Here is a 24,187-nt window from a genome sequence, read left to right on the forward strand (position 1 = left end):
TTTTTTTTTTTTTTTTTTTTTTTTTTTTTTTTTTAAAACCCTTACTATGAATTTTCTGTTTTATGCATCTGGAGGTAATTCTTATGTTTTCTTCATATCATTGATTCATTCATTTATTCATTGTGTGTTTGTGTATAGTACACTATTTCCTAGGCATGATTAATGATGTTATAAGGAGAAACTGTCAGAGAGAGAAAGCTTTTTACATTACTTATCACCAGATAAAATTAATCTCAGAGTTCATATTTGTGGTCTTTTATTATATAACATTTATACTCTGCCAGTGGTAAAAGAGTGGCTGTAACATTTGTGTTTTAGTGGAGAATTTTCATCTTGCTTCAAAATGCATTCAATTTCAAAATAACTATTGAGCTCCTATTATTAATATTACTTAAACACACATTAACTTTCCTAGGAAATTGGGTACATACAATTATTCCAATTTTGTTTTACAGACAATGGAACTGAAGGTCAAAGATATAAAGTAACTTACCTAAGATTCTATGAGCACAGACCCAGAACTCATACCTAGGCTTTCTTCTTATATATCATCATACTGATTCTCATGATATGATTTATGATTGAAGATGGAAAAACTAAGTATTTTAGTCAACACTTCAGCAGTACCTTATTTCCAAATGCTCTCCAGTTGACAGTGTTTAATGTGATAACTATAATTGATTTGGGAAAGGAATTCAAAGGATTTGTATTTTGTACTTGTTATTACCCTTTAATGAAATCTGAGAGTACCTTATTGGTTGTAGCAAAAGTACATGTATTTGCTATGTATTTTGAAAAAAATATGGATGAATGCCATGATACTGAAATAAGAACACTTTGGGAAAAAAATTATATAAAATCTTCTAAACATAAATAATTTTGGCCTATGGGAATAAATTGGAGCCAGTTGTATAGTCACTTAACTGCCTTTCAAAACAGCTTGGCAAATAGAAGATCATTACTCTGAGTAATCAAGAAACTCCTACCCAAGTGAAAACTAGTTTTGCTGCTTTTAATAGTCATTGAAAGAAAGTGTTGCAAATTTGATTGACATTTATCATGAATCAAATTGCAGGGCCCATCTGTAGATAGGCATGTTGCTAAAAATATAGCATGATCTAAATACAGTTCTATGAACCACCTGTTTTTTTTAGTCCGCTAATTCTTTGCTGGGTTCTTTCCAAGTTAAAAAAAAAATTTAAAGTGCTTCCTTAGGAGCCTTTAGGGAAAGCTCTAATATTTTAATTATTTGAACAAAAAGTCCACTGAAATGGGGTAAGTTATAGAAAAGTCGATGGGAGCAAAATGCTTCTAAGTCTTTCATTAATAAGTAAAAAGGATAAGTGTTTATCCTCAGTTTGAGGACAAATATTTGCCAATATTTTTTAACTTACTGTTTTCAAACTTCCAAGCTTTCATTTAAGTTTTAAAGGCAATATTTTTTAAAACCTAGAGTGTTCTAGCACAACTTAAAAGGGGGTGCTGATGGCTTCTGGATAGAACTATATTTTCTTCTTACATGGGAACACAGATTGGACCCATGTGCAGTTTTATCGCCACATTATAATAGTACCTGCCTCCCAGAGTTTGAGCCAAAAGGAGGTTAAAAAAATTCTGTGGTTGGCCAGGCGCGGTGGCTCACGCCTGTAATCCCAGCACTTTGGGAGGCCGAGGCGGGCAGATCACGCAGTCAGGAGATCGAGACCAGCCTGGCCAACATGGTGAAACCCCGTCTCTACTAAAAATACAAAAATCAGCCAGGCATGGTGGTGCTTGCCTGTAGTCCCAGCTACTTGGGAGGCTGAGGCAGGAGAATCACTTGAAACCAGGAGGTGGAGGTTGCAGTGAGCTGAGATCGTGCCACTGCACTCCAGCCTGGCAACAGAGCAAGATTCGGTCTCAAAAAGAAAGAAAGAAAGAAAGAAAAAATTCTATGGTTAATAGAATTATTTTCCATATTGCTTGAAGATAGTGTGATGTTATTTAAAGTGGTTTTGTAGGTACATTTAGTTGAGTAAACAAGCTGCCTCATGTCTATTAGTATCTTTTGTCAAGATAGTATCACATTTCCCCTCTTCAGCATGCTTTTTAAAAAAGGTAGAAAGGGATTTTCCATGGATCCATGTACTCAGGTTTCAAAAATAGTGTCTTTGTTACTTCTCATAAGTATGGGTAAAATGAGTTTTCTAGGAAGGCAGAGAATGCTAGAGTATTGGTGTTTGTTGACAGTAAGTGATTTGCAGTTATCTTTGGAAAATAGACACTGGTAGAATGAGTGAAATATGTTAGGGTATCAGCCCTAGAAAAGTATCCAAGAAATAGATAAGAATTCTTAATATTTATAGCTTTGCCTTTTATTTTATAGACTATAATTATGTCTGATGGAATTTCATTAATTTTTGAACTATTTATAAATGTGTAATCCTAACATATTAGCAGCAGACTATGTAAGGGTGTCTAAACATTTTACTTTTCAGCATTTAAAGAAAACCATCATACAACTATATCCCATACATGTCTCAAGAGTACCGTAACTTAAGAATGTTCATTAAAGGCCGGGCGTGGTGGCTCACGCCTGTAATCCCAGCACTTTGGGAGGCCCAGGCGGGTGAATCACGAGATCAGGAGTTCAAGATGGTGAAACCCCGTCTCTACTAAAAATACAAAAATTAGCGCGGTGGCAGACGCCTGTAATCCCAGCTACTCGGGAGGCTGAGGCAGGAGAATTGCTTGAACCCAGGAGGTGGAGGTTGCAGTGAGCCAAGATCACGCCACTGTACTCTAGTCTGTGTGATAGATTGAGACTCCATCTCAAAAAAAAAAAAAAAAAAAAGGAATGTTCATTCAAAAAATTAAAGAATTACTTACTCAAGGGTATAGGAAGAGAAAAAAACAGGTACTTCACCAGGTTTGTTACAAAAATGTTCATTTCTGCAGCTGTGTATGGAGTGCCTGCTGTGTTTCAGGCAATGTTTTAGTTGTTGGAACTCTGAGAATAGTAAAGATGTTCTTACCTCTAAGGAGATTTCAGTGTAATAATAAATATCAGTGGAAAGAGAACTTTATGGCTATAATTGCCATAATCATTTAAATGACTTTAAGTGTTCGGTTAAAATAGTATTTAAAATATATGTTACTTTAAACTATTAAACTACTACAAGAAAGCACTAGGGAAAATGTTCAGGACATTGGGCTGGGCAAAAATTTTTTGAGCAATACCCCGCAAGCACAGGCAACCGAAGCAAAAATGGACATATGAGATCACATCAAGTTAAAAAGCTTCTGCATAGCAAAGGATACAGTCAACAAAGTGAAGAGACAATCCACAGAGTGGGAGAAAATATTTGCAAACTACCCATTTGAGAAAGGAGTAATAACCAGAATATATAAGGAGTTCAAACAACTCTATAGGAAAAAAATTGAATAATTTGATCAAAAACTGGGCAAAAGATTTGAACAAACTTTCTTAAAAGAAGACATACAAATGGCAAACAAGCATGTGAAAAGATGCTTAACATCATTGATCACCAGAGAAATGCAAATCAAAACTACAATGAGATATCATCTTACCCCAGTGAAAATGGCTTATATTCAAGACATGGGCAATAACAAATGCTGGTCAGAATGTGTAGAAAAGGGAATGCTTGTGCATTGTAGTGGGAATGTAAATTAGTGCAACCACTCTGGAGAACAGTTTGGAGGGTCCTCAGGAAACTAAAAGTAGAGCTACCATATGATCCAGCAATCCCACTGCTGGGTATACACCCAAATGAAAGGAAATCAGGACATTGAAGAGATATCTGTACTCCCACTGTTTGTTGCAGCAGTGTTCACAATAGCCAAGATTTGGAAGCAGCCTAAGTGTCCATCAACAGACGAATGGATAAAGAAAATGTGGTACATATACTCAATGGAGTACTATTCAGCCATAATAAAGAATGAGATCCAGTGATTTCTAACAACATGGATGGAATTGGAGATCATTATGTTAAATGAAATAAGCCAGGCACATAAAGACGTACACTGCATGTTATTTGTAGGATCTAAAACCCAAAACAGTTGAACTCATGGACATAGAGAGTAGAAGGGATAGTTCAGAGGCTGGGAAGGATAGTGAGAAGGTGGGTGGGGTGGGGAGAGGTGGGGATGGTTAATGGGTATAAAAAAATAGAATGAGTAAGACCTATTTGCTAGTACAACAAGAGACTATAGTCAATAATAATTTAATTGTATATTTTAAAATAACTTAAATAATGTAATTGGATGTTTTGTAACTCGAAAAGCATTTATCAAAAGATAAATGCTTCAGGAGGTGGATATCCCATTCCCCATGATGTGCTTCTTTCACATTGTATGCCTGTATCACCATATCTCATGTACCCCATAAATGTATACACCTACTATGTACCCACAAAAATTAAAAATAAAAGTAAGGGCCGGGTGTGGTGGCTCACGCCTGTTATCCCAGCACTTTGGGAGGCTGAAGTGGGTGGACCACTTGAACTCAGGAGTTTGGGACCAGCCTGGGCAACATGGTGAAACCCCATCTCAACCAAAAAAAAAAAAAAAAAAATTCCGCCAGTTATGGGAGGCTGAGGTGGGAGGATTGAGCCTGGAAGGTGGAGGTTGCAGTGAGCCGAGATCATGCCCCTGCACTCCAGCCTTGGTAACAAAAATAAATGAATAAATAAATAAATAAATAAATAAATAAATAGATAAATAAATAATGAAAATAAAATAAAATATGCTTTTATTTGCAGTGGAATTTAAAACAATGATTTCAAAGTATCCCTATATTAAAATATTTGTAATTGAGAAATGGAAATGAAGTCTCATTCACTGAAACTGCATTTATCATACTTCCTGTAATTCAGTAATTCATTTCTGAATTGGGTCTTCATAGAAAGATGCCTTTCCATGTGGAAAAGTACAAAGTTTTAAATGTAGGTAAATGTATTTGTGTGATTCTCTGGTGTGAGGAGTGTTTCTTTCTGTCAAGCATAAATAGTGCAACCGGCTTCTGTCTGTCTGGTGTCATCTGCTACTCTGTATCTCCTGGCTGGCACAGCTGCAGCCTCACTGTTCTCTCTGTCACTTTACCTGCTAAGACTTTTTCATCTCTAGGCCTTTCAGTCACTGTTTGGAATATTCCCTTCTATGTGGAATGTCCTCCCAGAATTTTCCACAGCTACCTCCTGATTATTCTAGCCTCAGCCTTGCTGTCCCCTCCTGGAGTGCCTCCCCAGCCTCACCCTCTTTTATTCTCTCTCTCCTTATCTTATTTTTTATTGCACTTATTGCATATTCTATTATATTTTTATTTATTGTCTGCCTTTTTACCATAGGAGTATAAATTCTTTGAAGCCAGGGATTTGGTCATATTCACCTCTGTATCTTTAGCCCCTAGAACGGTTCTTGACACATTGTAGGTGCCCATTAAATATTTGTTGACTAGTTCATAGAGTCTATCAAAATTGGCACATGATAATGAGTGCAGTGTAATCAGTTAAGGCATGAATTGTGAAGCCAGAGTATTTGGGTTCACATCTTGATCCTGCCACCTACTCGGCATGAGCCTTGGACAAGTGACTTAACCTCTCTGTTCCTCATTTGTCTCACCTGTGAAGTGGGGATAATAACATAATTTACTTTAAATAATTATTATTAGGTTGAAATGAATTATATATATATATATATAAAATATGTATATGGATGAATATATATAAATGAATAATGTCTGATCTGTATATTGGAATTAGCTATTAATATTATAAATGCCTCCCTTGGATGACTTACCCTCACCTGACTTGAGAGAGGGATCTATCCATATAAATTGACCATTTTAGGGCTTCTTTCCAACAGAGTGCAAGTTCTTGTTATTTCATACCTTGATGGCTAAACATTTACCTTCACTAGTCTTTCCTTAGCTGTACAGTTGTTTAGTCTTTCAAAGTTATTGCTTTGACTCTGCTCCCCGCTCCCACTTTTATTTGAATTCTTCAATGATTCACAAATGAACTCTTCTCAGAATCTCAATGCACCTAAAATATTAACAAAAATATAAGATAAAACATTTATATTGAAATATAGTTGTCAAGATATTCAAAAAAGTTATGTGTATTTTATTAGCACCTTAAATAATAAGATGTATTGGCAGACTAATAACTACCTTAATTTTGAAGTGTTGATAAGCATAAGCAATATTTTTAGATATTTCAGACATCATCATGCGATGAAAATGTCTGTGCTTTCTATTGACAACCTTACTGGAATTTGTAGCCTACATTCAAATTTAGCATTTCTTTCATGAAGTAGTTTATAGGTTCATTATAATTAGGTTAATGACAATAAGGATGTAATTTTTTTTCTCAACGAAGTTTGTGGACTCTTCTGACAAAAATCCCTGCAAGCAAGAGTCTTTATATTCTAGGTCTAGCCTAAGTTTTCAAATTTATGCCCTACTTTTGCTTAACATAAACTGAGCTTGCAAAGGTAGGAAATAATAGCTTTCATGGTTTAACAAGTATTTACTGCTTACCACATGTGCCTAGATCTCAGATAGTCTATTCAGCAGCAGAAATTCAGGGATAGGTCTCTGCTTATTTAAAGACTTCTGTCTAGTGGGGAAGAATAGTTTTAAATAGCAAACAAACATGTACATGCAACATACAATAAATGTGCTAAAGAAATCAAGCAGATGTAATGTGTTTTTAGGAGTAGGGATGGGTATGTGGTTACCTAGAAAGCTGGTCAAGGAAAAACTTTCTGGGTGATTCTTATTTGATCTGACACTTGAAGGATGAGATGAAGCCAGCCAGACTGAGTGTGATGACGCAGAGGTAGAGATGAAGGGTGGGAAGTAGGGAAACATTTTAGGTAGAGGGACAGCATATAGGAAGCACAATGCCATACCTAGTCCATCCTACATTCATCCAGTTTCTCCCAGTTCTGTCGGCACTGTTTCTAATAATCCTTCTAGAGTTTTTTCAGTAGTAACCAGGCAAATAGAAATATTTAGTTTTTGGGTTTCTTCCTTTTTTATACAATAGTAGTGAAGTATACATTCTGTTTTGTAGTTTTTTTGTTTTGATGTAATGATATGTATTGGAGTTCTTTCTATATCACTACACAGAATGTTCATTCTTTTTTTGTTTGTTTGTTTATAACCTCAAGGGATGCCATCACATAGTTGTGCCAAAGTTTATGTAAACAGACTCTATCAATGGACTTTTGAAGTGGTTCCAATATTTTGCTATTAAAAACAATGTTATGGTTAATAACCTTGTAAGTATATTATTTCACACATGCAAATGTATAGTATATGTAGGATAAATTCTCAGAAGGGGAATTGCTGTGTTCAAGGGCAAACACATTATTAATATGTTGAACATTGCCAAATTGCTCTGCATACTGATTGTACTGATTTATATTTTCAACACGAATGTATTAAAGTACCCATTTTCCCACAGATCAAAATAGCACAGGCTTTATTATTTATAGACTATTCTAAACACTTTTTCCATTTTGATGCTTTTGTCTATGCTGTTCTTTGTACCTGGAATGCCTGTCACTTAGCTTGGCCTGTTGGAATAGTATCCAGTCTTCATGATTTTATACATAGGAGTGGAGAGAGAAAAATGACCCATGGAAGGGAAACTTTTTATGCTCAGATGGTGGCTCTTAGTGAACAGACTCCTTGCTGTTTTGCTTCTGTCTGCTCATTTAACCTGTGGCACTATGTGTTTTTTCTTCTTGGCGACTGTTAGGAAAATTTCATTTTTGTTTCCTTTATTTTCAGACGGGAACATTTAAAGGACATGATGGTGAATATTTCTTAGAACCTATAATGAAGGCAGATGGGAATGAGTATGAAGATGGTCACAACAAGCCACATCTTATATACAGACAAGAATTAAATAACTCTTTTCTGCAGACTCTGAAGTATTGCAATGTGTCAGGTAAACTGTGAAATAAAACTTTTTTCAGCTAAATAATGATACTATTTAAATCTTTTGATAGGTTATAATTTACATATTCCCTTCGATATTTTATTTATTTTAATTAATTTTTTAAATTGAGAAATAAAATTGTGTATATTTAGCATGTACAGCATGTTGGTTTGAAGTATGTATACACTGTGGAATGGTTTAATCAAACTAATTAACATATGCATTGACTCACATCCTTATTTTTCTTTTTTTTTTTTTGTCGTGAGAACACTTAAAACCTACTCTTAGCAGTTTTCAAGAATACAATACACTACATTGTTATTAAGTATAGTCACCATGCACAGTACAGTGGCCTATTTCTCTTATCTAACTGACGTTTGATGCCCTTTGACCAACATCTTTCCTTACCCCCTGCAACTGCAGCTCTGGTAATCAGCATTCCACTCTTTACATCTATGAGTTCAACTCTTTTAGATTCCACATATAAATGAGGTCATGTGATATTTCTTAAATATTGAAGGACATGATCTTTTAAACAATATTTTCACCTGTACAGATGCATTAGAGATTTTTCTGTCTGTAGATAACGTTTTTTGTAGTGAACTAAATTTGAATGCCAAAAGTTTTTCAGTATATGAGATTTGTAGCAAATAATCATATAGAAAATTTTTACTTCAATCTGTTAGTCACATTAGTATTATTTAATTTTTTAGCAGGATTTTAGATGAAAAAATAATTCCTGAACCTAAGTAACAGTAAAAACATATTGCTCAATTTTGCATGGTTTAAACTTTATATGAAATGGAAACGTATTGTATATAGTTTTCTGTGACTTATCCTTTTTGCTCAGTATTGTTTCTGGGGTTCATCTATTTTGGTGCATGTAGGAACAGTTCATTTATTTTTATTGTTGTACAACATTCCATTGTTTGAGGGTAACACAGTTCATATATCAATTTTCCTGTTGAGCTTTTGGGCTGTTTGCTGTTTTTTGGTGTTAGAAGCAATGTTTCTGTGAATATTCTTGCCCCCATCTCCTGTTTTTGGGAGTTTCTCCAGGATATATGCATGGATACTAGATAATTCCACATTGTTTTACAAAGTGATTTTTAAATCAATATTATGGTTTCACCAATCTGTGAGAGAGGTATATTTTCATCATTTTTTTTCTGTAAAATTTAGACTACTGAAGATCTACAGTAGATTAGAATCTAAGAAGCATAGATTTCTACAGAGTATATCTGTGGATGGTAAAATACTTACATATTGTATAAAAGTTGTATTTATTAAGAGTTGTGTCCATATAGGTTCACGTATCTTCACTATTCATAGAATGACATGCAATGATATGATGGAGAAAAGGCACCTGCAGTTACCATCAAAGTACAAAATTTAGACAAAAGAGTGGGATTAGCAAGGATTTATTTGAGATCGTAGGTGTCCATAAACTATAGTTCCAAACACTGTGATGCCATCTGTTTTGGGATATAATGATATGTAGGCCTTTGATGGTTTTCCCTGGGAATGCACTTCTTAACCTTTAGAGTGGTTCTCACTGTGTCTAAGGCCGTGTTTTAAATCTATTGACATAATAGATGCCTTTCTTATGCTTTTAATATGAGCATAAGGGTTTCATTTTTATGGCTTCAAAGAAAACACAAATGGGTACAGCTTCACAATAGAATTCTGCAGAGGGAGCTTATACTTGTTCTGATCTACGATTCAAGAGCAGCTTGTTTAATGAATTGTTTAGCTTCTTAGGAAGAAAACCACAAAGTAACATTCTGAATACATAAATGTTTCACATAATTTGGAAGATTTTGCATTCACAAACAAGAATATAATTCAAGGAAAGCTAGGCTTTTTTTTTGTTAAATTGTTTTATACTAAAGACTTATTAGAAAGCTACAAATAAAAAGCAAATGGAAAGCTATGTGATTTCATTTTCTTTTAATCATAAAATACTTTTTTCCTACAATATTTATCTAACAAAATGTAAAAGGTAGTATCCTTTTCAATTCTTAAATCACCTCCAATTTTAGGTACAATTAGTATATAGATTTTAATCACTAATAAAGGCAATTAATTAGTGACCTAAAATTAGCTAATAAATACTCATTTTTTTTTTAGTAAAAGTGGAGCATTGCAAATGCAATTAAAATTATCTAAAGCATTTTTTTTTCCTCCCTCAGTTCACACATTGTTGTTTAGAAATACTTGGAGGTTTTATATATTCTTTTAAAAGTTTTAATAGCTTTTGGGGTACTAGTGGTTTTTGGTTACATGGATGAATTATATAGTGGTGAATTCTGATATTTTAGTGCAGTCATCACCCAGGTAGTGTACCTTGTACCTGATATGTAGATTTTTATTCCACACCCACCTTCTACCCTCCCACTTCTGAGTCTCCAAAGTCTATTATATCATCTGTATGCCTTTGCATACTCACAGCGTAGCTCCCACTTACAAGTGAGAACATATGGTATTTGGTTTGTCATTCCTGAATTACTTCACTTAGAATGATGGCCCCCAGCTCCATCCAACTTGCTGCAAAGGACATTATTTCATGCCTTTTTATGGCTGACTGGTATTCCATGGTGTATATACACCACATTTTCTTTATCCGCATGTTGGTTAGCGGGCACGTAGGTTGATTTCATATCTTTGAGACTGTGAATTTGACTGCAATAAACATATGTGTGCATGTGTCTTTTTCATATAATGATTTCTTTTCCATTGGGTAGATGTCCAGTCGTCATATTTGCTGGATCAATTGGTGGATCTACTTTTAGTTCTTTAAGGAATCTCCATACAGGTTTCTATAGAGGTTGTACTAATTTATATTCCCACCAGAAGTGTATCAGCATTCCCCTTTCACCACATCCATGCCAACATCTATTGTTTTTTGACTTTTTAATAATGGCCATTCTTACAGGAGCAAGGTAGTATCCCATTGTGGTTTTAATTTGCATTTCCCTGATGATTAGTGATGTTGAGCACTTTTCCATACGTTTGACCATTTATATATCGTCTTTTGAGAACTGTCTATTCATGTCCTTTGTACACTTTTTAATGGAAGTATTTGCTTTTTTCTTGCTGATTTATTTTAGTTTCTTGTAGATTTTGGATACCAGTCTTTTGTCAGATGCATAGTTTGCAAATATTTTCTCCCATTCTCTGGGTTGTCTGTTTACTCTGATGATTATTTCTTTTGCTCTGCAGAAGCTTTTAAATTATTCAAGTTCCATTTATTTTGTTTTGTCATGTTTGCTTTTTGGGTCTTAGTCATAAATTCTTTGCCTAGGCTAATGTCCAGAAGAGTTTTCCCTAGGGTTTCTTCTAGGATTTTTATGGTTTCAGGTCTTAGATTTAAGACTTTAATCCAACTTGAATTGATTTTTGTACGAGGTGAGAGATAGGGATCCAGTTTCATTCTTCTATAGGTGGCTATCCAACTCTCCCACCATTTATTAAACAGGGTACCCGTTTTCCAATTTATGTAGTATGCTTTGTCAAAGATCAGTTAGTTGTAAGTATTTGGCTTTATTTGTAGATTCTCTATTCTGTTCCATTGGTCTATGTGCCCACTTTTATACCAGTACCATACTGTTTTGGTTACTATAACCTTGTAGTATAATTTGAAGTTGGATATATATTGCCTCCAGATTTGTTTTTGTTTGTTTGTTTGTTTTGCTTAGGATTGACTTGGCTATTGGAGTCCTTTTTAGTTCCATATGAATTTTAGGATTTTTTCCTAATTCTTTGAAAAATGATTTTGCTATTTTGATAGGAATTGCATTGTATCTGTAGATTGTTTTTGGCAATATGGTCATTTTCAGGATATTTTCCAGTCCATGAGCATGGGATGTATTTCTGTTTGTTTTTTATTCATCTATGCTTTCTTTCAGCAGTGTTTTGTAGTTCCTGTTGAGATCTTTCACCTCCTTGGTTAAGTGTATTTCTAGGTATTTTATTTTATTTTTTTGTAGCTATTGTATAAGAGATTGAGTTCTTGATTTGGCTCTCAGCTTGACTGTTTTTGGTATAGCAGTACTACTGGTTTGTGTATGTTGATTTTATAACCTGAGACTTTACTGAATTTGTTTATTTTTTATTTGTATTTATTATTTTTTAAAATTTAGATTTCTTTTTTTCACTTTTTTTCTTTTTAACACTTTGTGTTCTAGGGTACACGTGGACAATGTGCAAGTTTGTTACATATGTATACATGTGCCATGTTGGTGTGCTGCACCCATTAACTCATCATTTACATTAGGTATATCTCCTAATGCCATCCCTCCCCCCCTCCCCTGACCCCACAACAGGCCCCGGTGTGTGATGTTCCCCTTCCTGTGTCCAAGTGTTCTCATTGTTCAATTCCCACCTATGAGTGAGAACATGCAGTGTTTGTTTTCTGTTCTTGCGATAGTTTGCTGAGAATGATGGTTTCCAGCTGCATCCATGTCCCTACAAAGGACATGAACTCATCCTTTTTTATGGTTGCATAGTATTCCATGTTGTATATGTGCCACATTTTCTTAATCCAGTCTGTCATTGATGGACATTTGGGTTGGTTCCAAGTCTTGAATTTGTTTATTAAATCTAGGAGTCTTTTGGAGTACTGTTTAGTCTTTTCTAGGTCATATCATTGGTAAAGAGAGATAGTTTCACTTTCCTGATCATATCATTGGTAAAGAGAGATAGTTTCACTTCCTCTTCCAATTTGGATGCCTTTATTTCTTTCTCTTGCCTGATTGTTTTGCCTAGGATTTCCAGTATTATGTTGAGTAGAAGTGGTAAAAGTGGGCATCCTTGCCTTGTTCCTGTTCTCAGGGGGAATGCTTTCAACTTTTTCCCATTCAGTGTTATGTTTGCTGTAAGTTTGTTAAATGTGGCTTTTATTATTTTGAGGTATGTTCCTTCTATACCTTGTTTGTTGAGGGATTTTATCATAAAGAGATGCTGGATTTTTTCCAAATCCTTTTTCTACATCTATTGAGATGACATGGTTTTTGTTTCTAATTCTGTTTATGTGATATATTACCTTCATTGACCTGTGTACATTAAACCATCCCTGGATCGTTGTGATGAAACCCACTTGATTATGGTATATTATCTTTTTGATGTCTTTTTAGATTTGGTTAGCTAGGACTTTGCTGAGGATTTTTGCTTCTATTTTTATCAGGGATATTGGTCTGTATTTTCTTTTTTTGTTATGTCGTTTCCTGGTTTTGGTATCGGAGTGATACTGACTTCATAGGATAATTAGGGAGGATCCTCTGTTTCTCAGTCTTTTGAAATAGTTTTAGTAGGATTGGTACCAGTTCTTCTGTGAATATTTGGTAGAATTCAACTGTGAATCTATCTGGCCCTGGGCTTGTTGTTGTTGTTTGCAATTTTTAAAATTACTGATTCATTCTTTCTGCATGTTATTGGTCTGTGTAGGGTTTCTATTTCTTCCTGATTTACTCTCGGATGGTTGAACGGTTCCAGGAATTTATCTGTTTTCTCTGGGCTTTCTAGTTTGTGTGCATACAGGTATTCATAGTAATCTTGAATGATATTTGTATTTCTGTGGCATCAGTTGTAATGTCCCTAGTTTCATTTCTAATTGAGCTTATTTGAATCTTCTCTCTTCTTTTCTTGGACAATTTCACTAAAGGTCTATCAAGTTTGTTTATCTTTTCAAAGAACCAGCTTTTTGTTTCATTGATTTTTTTGGTATTGTTTTTGTGGTTTCAATTTCATTCGGTTCTGCTCTGAACTTTGTTATTTATTTTCTTCTGCTAGCTTTGGATTTAGTTTGTTCTTATTTCTCTAGTTCCTTGAGGTGTATATTAGATTGTTAACTTGTGATCTCTCAGACTTTTTGATGTACAAATTTAGTGCAATAAACATTCCTCTTAGAACTACTTTTGCCCTGTCCCCAAAATTTTGATAACTGTGTCACTATTATCATTCATTTTAAATAGTTTATGAATTTCCATCTTGATTTCATTGTTAACCTAAAAATCATTCAGGAACAGATTGTTTAATTTCCATGTATTTGTGTAGTTTTGGGGGTTCCTTTTGGAGTTGATTTCTTGTTTTACTTCACTGTGGTCTGAGATGATATTTGATATGATTCCTTTTTTTTTTTTTGAGACGGAGTCTTACTCTGTCACTCAGGCTGGAGTGCAGTAGCACGATCTTGGATCACTGCAAGCTCTGACTCCCGGGTTCATGCCATTCTCTGGCCTCAGCCTCCCAAGTAGCTGGGACTACAGGCACCCACCACCATGCCGAACTAATTTCTTTTTGTATTTTTAGTGGAGACGGGGTTTCACTGTGTTAGCCAGGATGGTCTCGATTTCCTGACCTCGTGATCCACCTGCCTCGGCCTCCCAAAGTGCTGGGATTACAGGCATGAGCCACTGTGCCCAGCGGATATGATTCCTGTTTTTAAAAATTTGTTGAGATTTGTTTTGTGGCCTACCATATGGTCTATCTTAGAAAATGTTCCATGTGCTGATGAGAAGAATGTGTATCCTACAGTTTTGGGGTAGAATATTCTGTACATATATCTTAGATTCCTTTGTTCTAGAGTGTACTTTAAGCCTAGTGTTTCTATGTTGACTTACTGTCTTGATGATCTGTCTAGTGCTATCAGTGGAGTATTGAATTCCCCCATTATTATTATGTTGCTGTCTATCTCATTTCTCAGGTCTAGTAGTAATTGTTTTATGAGTCTGGGAGCTCCAGTGTTAGGTGCATATAATTTACGATTGTAATTTCTTCCTGTTAGATTGATCATTTTATCATTATATAATGCCTTCTTTGACTTTTTTTCTTATTCACTGTTGCTGCTTTAAAATCTGTTTTATCTGATACAAGACTAACTACTGCTCACTTTTGGTTTCCATTTGCATTCAGTGTATTTTTCCACCTCTTTACCTTGAGTTTATATGAATCCTTAGGTGTTAGGTGACTGTCTTGAAGACAGTAGATATTTGGTTTGTGATTTGTAAAAATCCATTCTGCCCATGTGTTTCTTTTAAGTGGAGAATTTAGGCCGTTTATGTTCAGCCATATTATAGAGATATGAGATACTGTTCCATTCATCATGTTAATTGTTACCTAGATATATTTTTCGTTGTGTAATTGTTTCATAGGCTCTGTGAGTATTATGCTTTCAAGAGATTCTATTTTGGTGCATATAAAGCTTTTGTTTCAAGATTTAGAACTGTTTTCAGCATTTATTGTAAGGATGGTCTGGTAGTAAATTCCTTCAGGATTTGTTTGCCTGAAAATGATTTTATTTCCTCTTCATTTATGAAACTTAATTTTGCTGGATACAAAATTGTTAACTGACAGTTGTCCTGTTTAAAGAGGCTAAAGCTAAAACCTCAAATCCTTTCTTGCTTGCAAGGTTTCTGCTGAGAAGTCTACTGTTAGTCTGATAGGATTTCCTTTATAGGTTCCCAGATGCTTTTGTCTCATAGCTCTTAGAATTCTTTCTTTCATGTTTACTCTAGATAGCCTGATGACTATATGCCCTGATGATGACCTTTTTGCAATAAGTAAGGAGTGCTTTGAGTTTCTTGTATTTGGACATCTAAATCTCTAGTAAGGCCTGGGAAGTTTTCCTCAATTATTTTCTCAAATAAAATTTCAAAAGTTTTTGCTTTCTCTTCTCACTCATAAACACCAATTATTCTTAGGTTTGGCTGTTTTACATAATCCCAGACTTGGATTGTTTAACGTAATCTTAGAAGCTTTGTTCATGTCTTTTAATTATTTTTTGCTTCATTTTTGTCAGATTAGATTATTTTGAAAGCCTTGCCTTTGAGTTCTGAAATACTTCCTTGTAATTGTTCTAGTCTGTTGTTGAAAGTTTCCACTGCATTTTGTAATTCCCTAAGCATGTTTTTCATTTCTAGAAGTCTGATAGGATTTCCTTTATAGGTTCCCAGATGCTTTTGGTTGGTTTTTCTTTGATATCTATCTCTGTAGAATTTTTTCCACTCATATCCTGAATTGTTTTTTAAATTTCTTTATGTTCGTTTTCACCTTTCTCTGGTGTCTTCTTGAGTAGCTAAATAGTTAACATTTTGAATTCTTTATCTGGCATTTCAAAGATTTTATCTTGATCCGGATCCATTGCTGGATGGCTAGCGTGTTCTTTTGCGTGTTTTATAGAGCCTTGTTTTGTCATATTACCAGAATTATTTTTCTGGTTCCTTCTCATTGGGGTAGAATATTTCTTCTAATTATTCTTGAATTTATTTTTGATTTGATTGTGTTTTTTTTAAATTTATTTTTTTCCATCTTAAGGGTGTGACTTTAATGTTTATAGTTTACTGTAGTGTAATTAGGCTCTTGTTGCTTTCAGGGGTGAAGCCTCTGTATGAGTTCCTTGACTATAGAGAGTGATAGCTTTCTCAGATGCTGGTTGTAGCAATGTGCTCAGTGTTTGAACAAGTTCACTGTGTCCTGTAGGGTTGGAATGGCAGAGGTCTCTTGAAGCTTATCTTATTCCCCCATGGTGTTTACTTTATTTATTTTTTCCCAGAATTTTATTTACTAGGTTGAATATTCAGGCCAGTAAGGGAAAGGCCCATAGGTAAAAACCAGCTGTGGCTAAAGTAGGTGAGTAAATGCAATATCCAATGGTGGGCAGAGGGCCCATCCTTGACAGATGTGGCTGGGGAAGCTCTCAGTGAAATGCATTGAAGTTTTATCAGACAGAAAGGCCAGAGCCACTTCAGCTCCCCTGCCAGGTCAGCAGGAAAGCTATCCACTTCCCAGACACAATCCTGACCCAGTGTTCCAGCTGTTCAGATTAGGCAGGCAGATCTTTAATCTGCAGGGATATTGATGTTCCAGGTAGAGAGGAATCTGGACTCTACCTCCCTTGCAAACCTGCACCTGGGGAGTATTCTTCCTCTGGGGATGCAGCCACCCTTAAGAATTCCAGAAAGGCTGGTTATAGGTGTACTCATGCCAAACTCCTATGGGAAAAGCCTCAGTTGTGACTGCAGTGGTGGATAAGGGGGAAAAGAAATCTCTGTCTTCAAGACCTTTCACAAGCACTAGGGCTACCTGAGGGTTGGGGTAGAGCTGCAGACTTTCCCTGCTGAACCCAATACTGCAACTGTGACTCTGCTGACATAAACTTGCCACCAGCAGAAAGGTCTGGAACTCAAGACCTGCTATCTGGGTTCTTTTGTCCCATGGGCTGTTCCCTTGATGTGGTGCATTCCCTCTTCCCCTAGGAGTAGGAATCCCTGAAAACCAGATTACTGGGAATGCCGTTGCACCTTTGAGTCTGACTGCCAATGGGGCTGCAACACTCTAGGCTAGTGCTGGGGAACATCTGCAGTAAATCCAATGGTGTGACCTGTCCTCAAGTCTCCCAGCAGTGGGTACCAGCGCCAGCTCTGATGGGAGTGGTGAGGGAGTGACATAGACTGTGAGATTCCTTGGTTGTCGATAGCTTTAACGTGCTGACTTGCTCAAAAGCCAGTTGTGGTAGTAATGAATTGATCTCATTAATTACTGGACTGTTTGGACAGGCTCAGGACCTCCTGATTAGCCAAGGTGCTGCAGACTATGGTGATATCTGCAGTCATGTGCAAGTTAACTCCTTTCTGGGCACAATGTTTACTTGGAGATGCTGTAACAGACCGTGTCAGTTGGCCTCTAGCCAGGAGGTGGCGCTTGCAGGATAGCACCAGCTACAGTAGCAGTGGTGGGATTTGTGCTTGCCTTAAGTTACCCAGGGGAGGTACGCTGGTTTCTCAGGCCATGTATGGGGCCATAAAGCTCCCCAAAGTGTCTGTCCTTTGTGTTAAGCTACCAGGGTGGTGGTGGGGGGAGGGGGGTGCTGGGGTGGGCAAAGCCAGCTGGGGGCTGGGTCAGGCAAGTCCTTGCTCTGACTCTCTGAGTGTGGGGCAAGGAACAACCCCTCTAGGGGTCAAGGGGTAGGTCTCTGGTCACTGGGGAGATGGTCTCATGTTCCAGAGGAGAGCATAGCTGCCTCTGCTGCACAGAAGTGTTCACCCAGGGAGTAGGGAGTAGCAGGCAGCAGTAAGCCCCACCCAGCTCCTGTGCACTTGGCAAAGTAGATCTCAAAGCCACATTTTTTCTGCTAGCAGCAGCAAGCTAAATTCTAGGGCATCTAAGCTCAGAACTCAACAGCAGCTTTCAAGCCACATCCCTCCCAGGTTGCCTGCACAGCTGGGGTACCCAACTCCTTCCTGCACTCTTTCCATTTGCCCCCTATCCCCACCTGGTTCTGACCAAGGGAGTTCTTCCCCACTTGAGGTTATATCACAAAATTCATTTGGGAGCTTTTTTTAACCTATGACCACTGCCTGAGTTAAGTGGCAGACTTCCATGAGGTCCCCTGGGAGACAAAATAAGGAATGGCTTCCGCCGTTCTGCATGGAGACTGGGAATGCATGCAAGAGTCTTTCCACTGCCTCTCCTACCTTTATATTCCTTTCCTTAAATCAGTTCCAGCTCTGGGTATGGTTAAGGCCTTGCCTTGTGACCTGGATTCCCAGGTTTCCTGGTGGGGGTGTATTTCCTGGAGGCAGTCTCCCCCTCACACACTCTAGGGACCGAATGTCTTATATATTCTAATGGATGAACCTTCAGGAGGTTCCCCAGAGAATCCTTTAAATAGGTGGGCCTACAGATTTAGCACATGAGACAAAGTGATTAAATGGAAAAGGAAAAGTGATATCTTTTTCTGATACGGTATTTCTGTTGATAGTTTTAATTCATTATGACCCTAAAATATTACAATTCATGGTGGTTTCAGCCTTGAACTAAATTGTTTCCAAGGTCGAAGTTCACTGTGTGCCTCAAGGTCATCCAACTTACATTTGGTAAACCTTGTCACTGTGGATGCCAGGCTCTCAAATGGATGTCAGATATATTCTAAATAAAATCCTGTGGAAATGGTAAAGCAAGCAAATTAAAAACCCATGAAATGAACAAACACCAACAAAAAACCCCACAAACACCACCATCAAACAAAACTATACAAAATAAATAAACCCAAGTGAGGAAGGACCCTAAAAAGATTCACAGGAATGAAAAAAAGCCTCTGAATTCTGTTAAGTGTAGTTCTGCTATGGCTTGTGTCTAAGGGCAGATCACAACCGGTCTGTGTTCCTCAGGAGACCTCATTAGTTTTGCTTCACTTCCTCTATCACCCACTCTGTCCCTCTAATCTCAGTGTCATGGGTTAGGATGTAAAGGATTTGTAGAGCAATAAAACAGATGACTGGATGGAAGTGAAAACAAAATGTCTTTAGATGGTAACATGCTTTGGCTCTGTGTCCCCACTCAAAGCTCACCTTGGCCTGTAATCCCCATAATACCTGTGTGTCAAGGGTGGGACCAGGTGGGGGTAATTGGATCATGGAAGTGGTTTCTCTTATGCTGTTCTCATGATAATGAGTGGGTCTCATGAGAACTGATGGTTTTGTAAGTGTCTGGCATTTCCTGTTTGCACTTCTCCTTCCTGCTGCCTGTGATTAAGGTGCCTTGCTTCCCCACTTCACCTTCTGCCACGATCCTAAGTTTCCTGAGTCATGATGCACTGAGTCAATTAAACCTCTTTCCTTTATAAATTACCCAGCCTCAGGTATTTCTTCATAGCAGCATGAGAGCAAACTAATACAGCTGGGTTTTAAGATGATGTCAGTCAGCTTTAAATTTCTGTGCTTTTCCTGAAAGTTTTCTAAATTTATTTATTCTTACAGTCTTTGAGTACCTAATGTTACAAAATTTATAAAGATTGGTTAGAACAGGGCTCTAGCCAAGAGGGAATGTGGCATTTGTATCTTCTAAGTCCTGCTGCGTGTAGAAAAGAGCAACCCATTTACTATATCAGGAGAGTAAGGTGCAGGTGTGTGTGTAGTCTGGGGAGGCTGGCAAGGTGCACAGAGACTAGTTATGAAAGAACTCTAAGGATTTTGTTGCTTATCCCATAGGCATTGGGGAAACAAAAAAAAAAAAATTAAAGCAGAGATATTATCAAAAATATTTTAAAACAGATATTATATAATTTGCTTTAAAAAATAGTTGTATTAGTTGCTATGGCAGCTTTTAAAAAATATGTAATTTTGGCTTTGAATGATAAGAGACTGAAGGTGGGGAGACTGAATTAAAGAAAAAAGCCACCTTATCAAAAAAGGATTTAAGATAATTAAATCCTTTGTTTACATAAAGAAGTAAATTGAAGACAATTTCCTGAAAACATTTTTATCAACTTTGAAGAGACGTTTATATTATTTTTTGTGAGTAAGCTATTTGGAAAATATTTTTGTGAATGCATGAGAACTGCCTTTTTAATAAAATTATGTACAGATTATTTCCCCTTACTTTAAATATAATAATTTAATCAACGTTGGTCTGGAGGAAGTCCAATGTTTTTAGTTTCAGCAGAGGCCAGAGTTTGCTTAGTAAGCGAGTTCTGGCTATGCTACTAACTGGCTTTGAGACCTAAAGATCTCTGGGTCTTACTCAAAGTAGATAATGAATAGTTAATGAATTTAATTGGTTTCCTATTCAACTAAATGGGAAACTTGTGGGTTTTTACCTTATTAACTTTCTAACTTTACAGCTAAAGGGATCAGGCAGTTACCAGAAAGAAGTAAGGTGAGGTGTCATGAAGGAACTGAACTGTCCATTGGGCACTGGAATATACTTGCTTCTTGCAAAAGATGCTTTGGGAATGTGAGACCAGTATAACCAGATCATTTGTACTTTACAAAGAAGATGAAAATCTAGATTTTTTTTTAAAGTGGAAAAAAACAAAAAGAAACATGAGAGCTGAATTTCATTAGCCATCATTTTGCAATCTTACTTGATTTCTGAAATCCCTACTATTTATAACATTTTATAAATTTGTGAGCAGAAAAGAAGGTGCCATTAATTAATGTAGGGACAGAGGATTTTAAATATGGCCATGACCATGCCCATTATTGTGTACTATAACATGTTAATGATGTTTTAAAGAGTCAGCTTAAGCTTCTAAACCTATGTAGAGATAACTATAGAGATATTATTCTCCTTTCCAACCTTTTACTGGAACTACTCTTTCAAAGATCACTTATGACCTTCTACCTGCCAAAAGCATTAATCTGTCTTGGTCTTACTGTTACAGTTTTGGGGAACCTGTCACACAATCCATCAGCTTATCCTAACTGCATTTTCTTACGTCTTTGGCTTAACTGGCACACTTTGCTTTCAACTTTGCTTCTTTTCTTTCTTTCTTTCCTCCCACTTCCCTTCCTGGTTGTCATTGGTTTCCCATCTTCTAAGTTAAGCATTTTTTTAAAGTGCTCTTCTTGGACCACCATTTTAGACTATCTTTTAATATAGATCATGTATTTTTTCTGCTTTCTTAATTTTAACTACGAATTTAAATGATACATGATGTTAAAACTTTTAACTTAAGTGCTTGTTTTTAGACCAAAACTCAGGTCTATAAACTGCCTGTCATGCATGTTTTCTTAGATGTACCAGTGATAGTGTAGATTCAACACAGTTAAGGCTGAAGCCATTCTCTCTCTTTCACCTCTCTCTTCACCTACACCCTCCAAAAGAAGCCTTTTTTTTTGGTGCCTAATTTATTTTTTACATTTAAAAAAATTTTAACTGAGGTATTAGCAAATATAATACAGACTGTGGTAAAAGAACAAGAACCAGAAATAGTGCAAAACTGCCCAGTTTTTTGTTAAATCATTTCTTTTTTGCCATGGCATTTAATAATTTTGTGTATATTCTATCAAACTGGGATTATTTGATGACCACTCTTCAGATTTTTTATTTGGGAGATGGGAAGGCTGCAAGTAGAAAGACCAAGGTGATATTAAGGTTATGACTTTCAAAATCTGATTGTACAACAGCAAATAAGATAAATTTCTGAATTCGTTATCTGTCTCTTTTGTATACTGACTACTAACCCTGGAGGAATCAGTGCATAGCATTCAGCTGAAAATAAAAAATGTAGCATAGAGTGAATAAATAAAAAGTTTCTTACCATGGGGTAGGGATGTACCAGGAGAAGTAATGAGAAGGAAAACCAGAAGAGCGCAGTGGTAAAACACATACAGGTTTTTCCTGCTCCATGTTAGAATATGAGAGTGGAGTTGGACATTGAATAAGTGAAGAAAAAAGTTGATTGCTAAGAGGCGACTCCTTTTCTTGTCCCACATAAGAACTCTGCAAGATGAGGTGTCACCCTTGCCCTAGCATAGATTTTTTTAAAAAACTTTGTTCATTGATTCATAAAATATTTACTGAATACCTTCCTCACTGTTGCAGGACTATCCTGTGCAAGTGCAGTGAGGGAGGAAAGAGGGTTGTAGGAAATCAGTAGAAAGAATGGTAGTAGGAGGCCTGATCATGTAGTTATGGGTGGCTCCAGGTTGTGGGATCCTAAAGATTAGACAGTTGGAGTGCTCTTTAATAGAAAATTATGAATACATCATTTCTAGAGACCAAAAGTTTAAGCCTTTTTAGGTTCATGGTGAATCCATCTCTACAGTTAAGACATTTTAAGTCACAGTACTGAATTTGGCTATAACTTTAGCAATGGAAGCCACTGTCAGATATGGAGCATAGTAATGATATAATCAGTCCACATTGTAAAGAGATCACTCAGATGATGTGGGAAAAAAAACTAGGGGAACAAGCAAAAGCAAGGAAACCAATAGGAGGTACTGCAGTATACTGCAATAATTGTGTTGAGAAGTGGTGAGGTGCTGAATTAGAGTGGTCACTATGAAGACAGCGAGAGGTGTCCAGATATTGTATATATTTTAATGGTCAAGCTGACAGGTAAGTTGTAGGTGAGGGCTGAGAGTAAGAGAGTTGTCAGATTATTCTTTTTGACAGTATTGTAAATGATATCATTTTAAAAATTTTATTTTCTAATTGCTATGTTTATTCTATATAAAATGTAGGCATTTAAAATATTGGTCTTATATTCAGCAACCTTGCTACATTTATGTACTCTAGTGGTTTATTTGTTGATTCTTTTGGATTCTGTACCTTGATAATCATGTAGATAGTTTATTTCTTCCTTTCCAATCTTTCAATATTTTATTTTTCTTGTTTTGTTACATTGGCTAGATTTTCTAGAACTGTCCTTAGAAATAGCAGTAATGAAAATCCTTGCCTCATTGCAAGTTTTAGAGTGAAAGCTTTCAACCTTTTCTAATACATACAATGTTTGTTGTAGGTTTTTCTTAGGTACTCTTTATCTGATTAGGGAAGTTCTCCTAAATTTCTAGTTTACTAAGAATTTTTATTATGAATGGATGTTGAATTTTATCAAGTGTTTTCCCTGCATGTACCAAGATGATTATATAGATATATAAATATATATATTTCCTTTTATTAAGATAATGTGATGAATTTGATTAATTGATTCTCAAATGTCATGTCTACCTTGTATTTTTGCCGGTCTTGGTTTGATAATGTTATCTTTAGAATTTTTCATCTATGTTCAAGAGTAAATTTAGTTTGTAATTTTCTTGTGTTGGATAGAAGAAGAGCAAGGAAGATGAGAGCCTATTGAAGAGAATGATTAAAATAATGTACCATAGGATATAAACTCTGTGAGGACATCATTTTTATTTTATAAGTTGATACTCATTTAGATTTACTCGCCAGGTAAAGAAGATAAGCAAAAATAAATAGATTTATAGAGAGCAAGATATACAACTTTTTCTATCTAAAATATTAGATCACTAATCAGCATGTAGTTCCTTTTATAGTTTTCCTTTGGTCTAGCAAACACTTAATTGTAAATGCTTAGTGAAGTCAATTTGAATCTTTGGCTCTAGTAGAGAACTGCTTAGCCACATGATGCTTTGCTTATGAAAAGGAAGCAATAATTCTAATTATCTGCAATTAGAATCTGATTCAGAATTGCACTATTCAGAAGCAGCCCTATTTTTAAAGACATTGACACGTCTGACTGGGCTGCATTCACAGAGTATAAATGCAAGGGAAACTGCAAAAGGAGGATGGTTCATGTTTTTGGCTGGCCCTAGCATATGTTCAGTACTTTGTAAAGATCATATGTTGGAGTGAGTTGGACCCATCACCAGGACAGGAAACAAATATACTGTTTCGTGTGGAGAGCATTTCAGACTACTGGACCTCAGGACTAATGTTTTCTCCCTTGAAAGAGAGCCAGAAAACTGAAGACGGTGGGGCGGTGGGGCGGG

The 24,187-nt window shown here is 36.2% G+C and overlaps 1 protein-coding gene across 1 annotated transcript in view; it reads left to right on the forward strand.

Annotated features, from left to right (window-relative positions):
• ADAMTS20 (ADAM metallopeptidase with thrombospondin type 1 motif 20) overlaps positions 1 to 24,187 on the forward strand; it is a 205,856-nt gene that overhangs the window by 10,256 nt on the left and 171,413 nt on the right. Inside the window, exon 3 of the mRNA XM_017888956.1 lies at positions 7,799 to 7,958. Coding sequence (XP_017744445.1) covers positions 7,799 to 7,958 — 160 coding nt within the window. The remainder of the gene's footprint in view (positions 1 to 7,798; positions 7,959 to 24,187) is intronic.

Source organism: Rhinopithecus bieti, unplaced genomic scaffold, assembly GCF_001698545.2.
Source record: "Rhinopithecus bieti isolate Rb0 unplaced genomic scaffold, ASM169854v2 scaffold_17829, whole genome shotgun sequence".
Taxonomy (NCBI): Eukaryota; Metazoa; Chordata; class Mammalia; order Primates; family Cercopithecidae; genus Rhinopithecus; species Rhinopithecus bieti.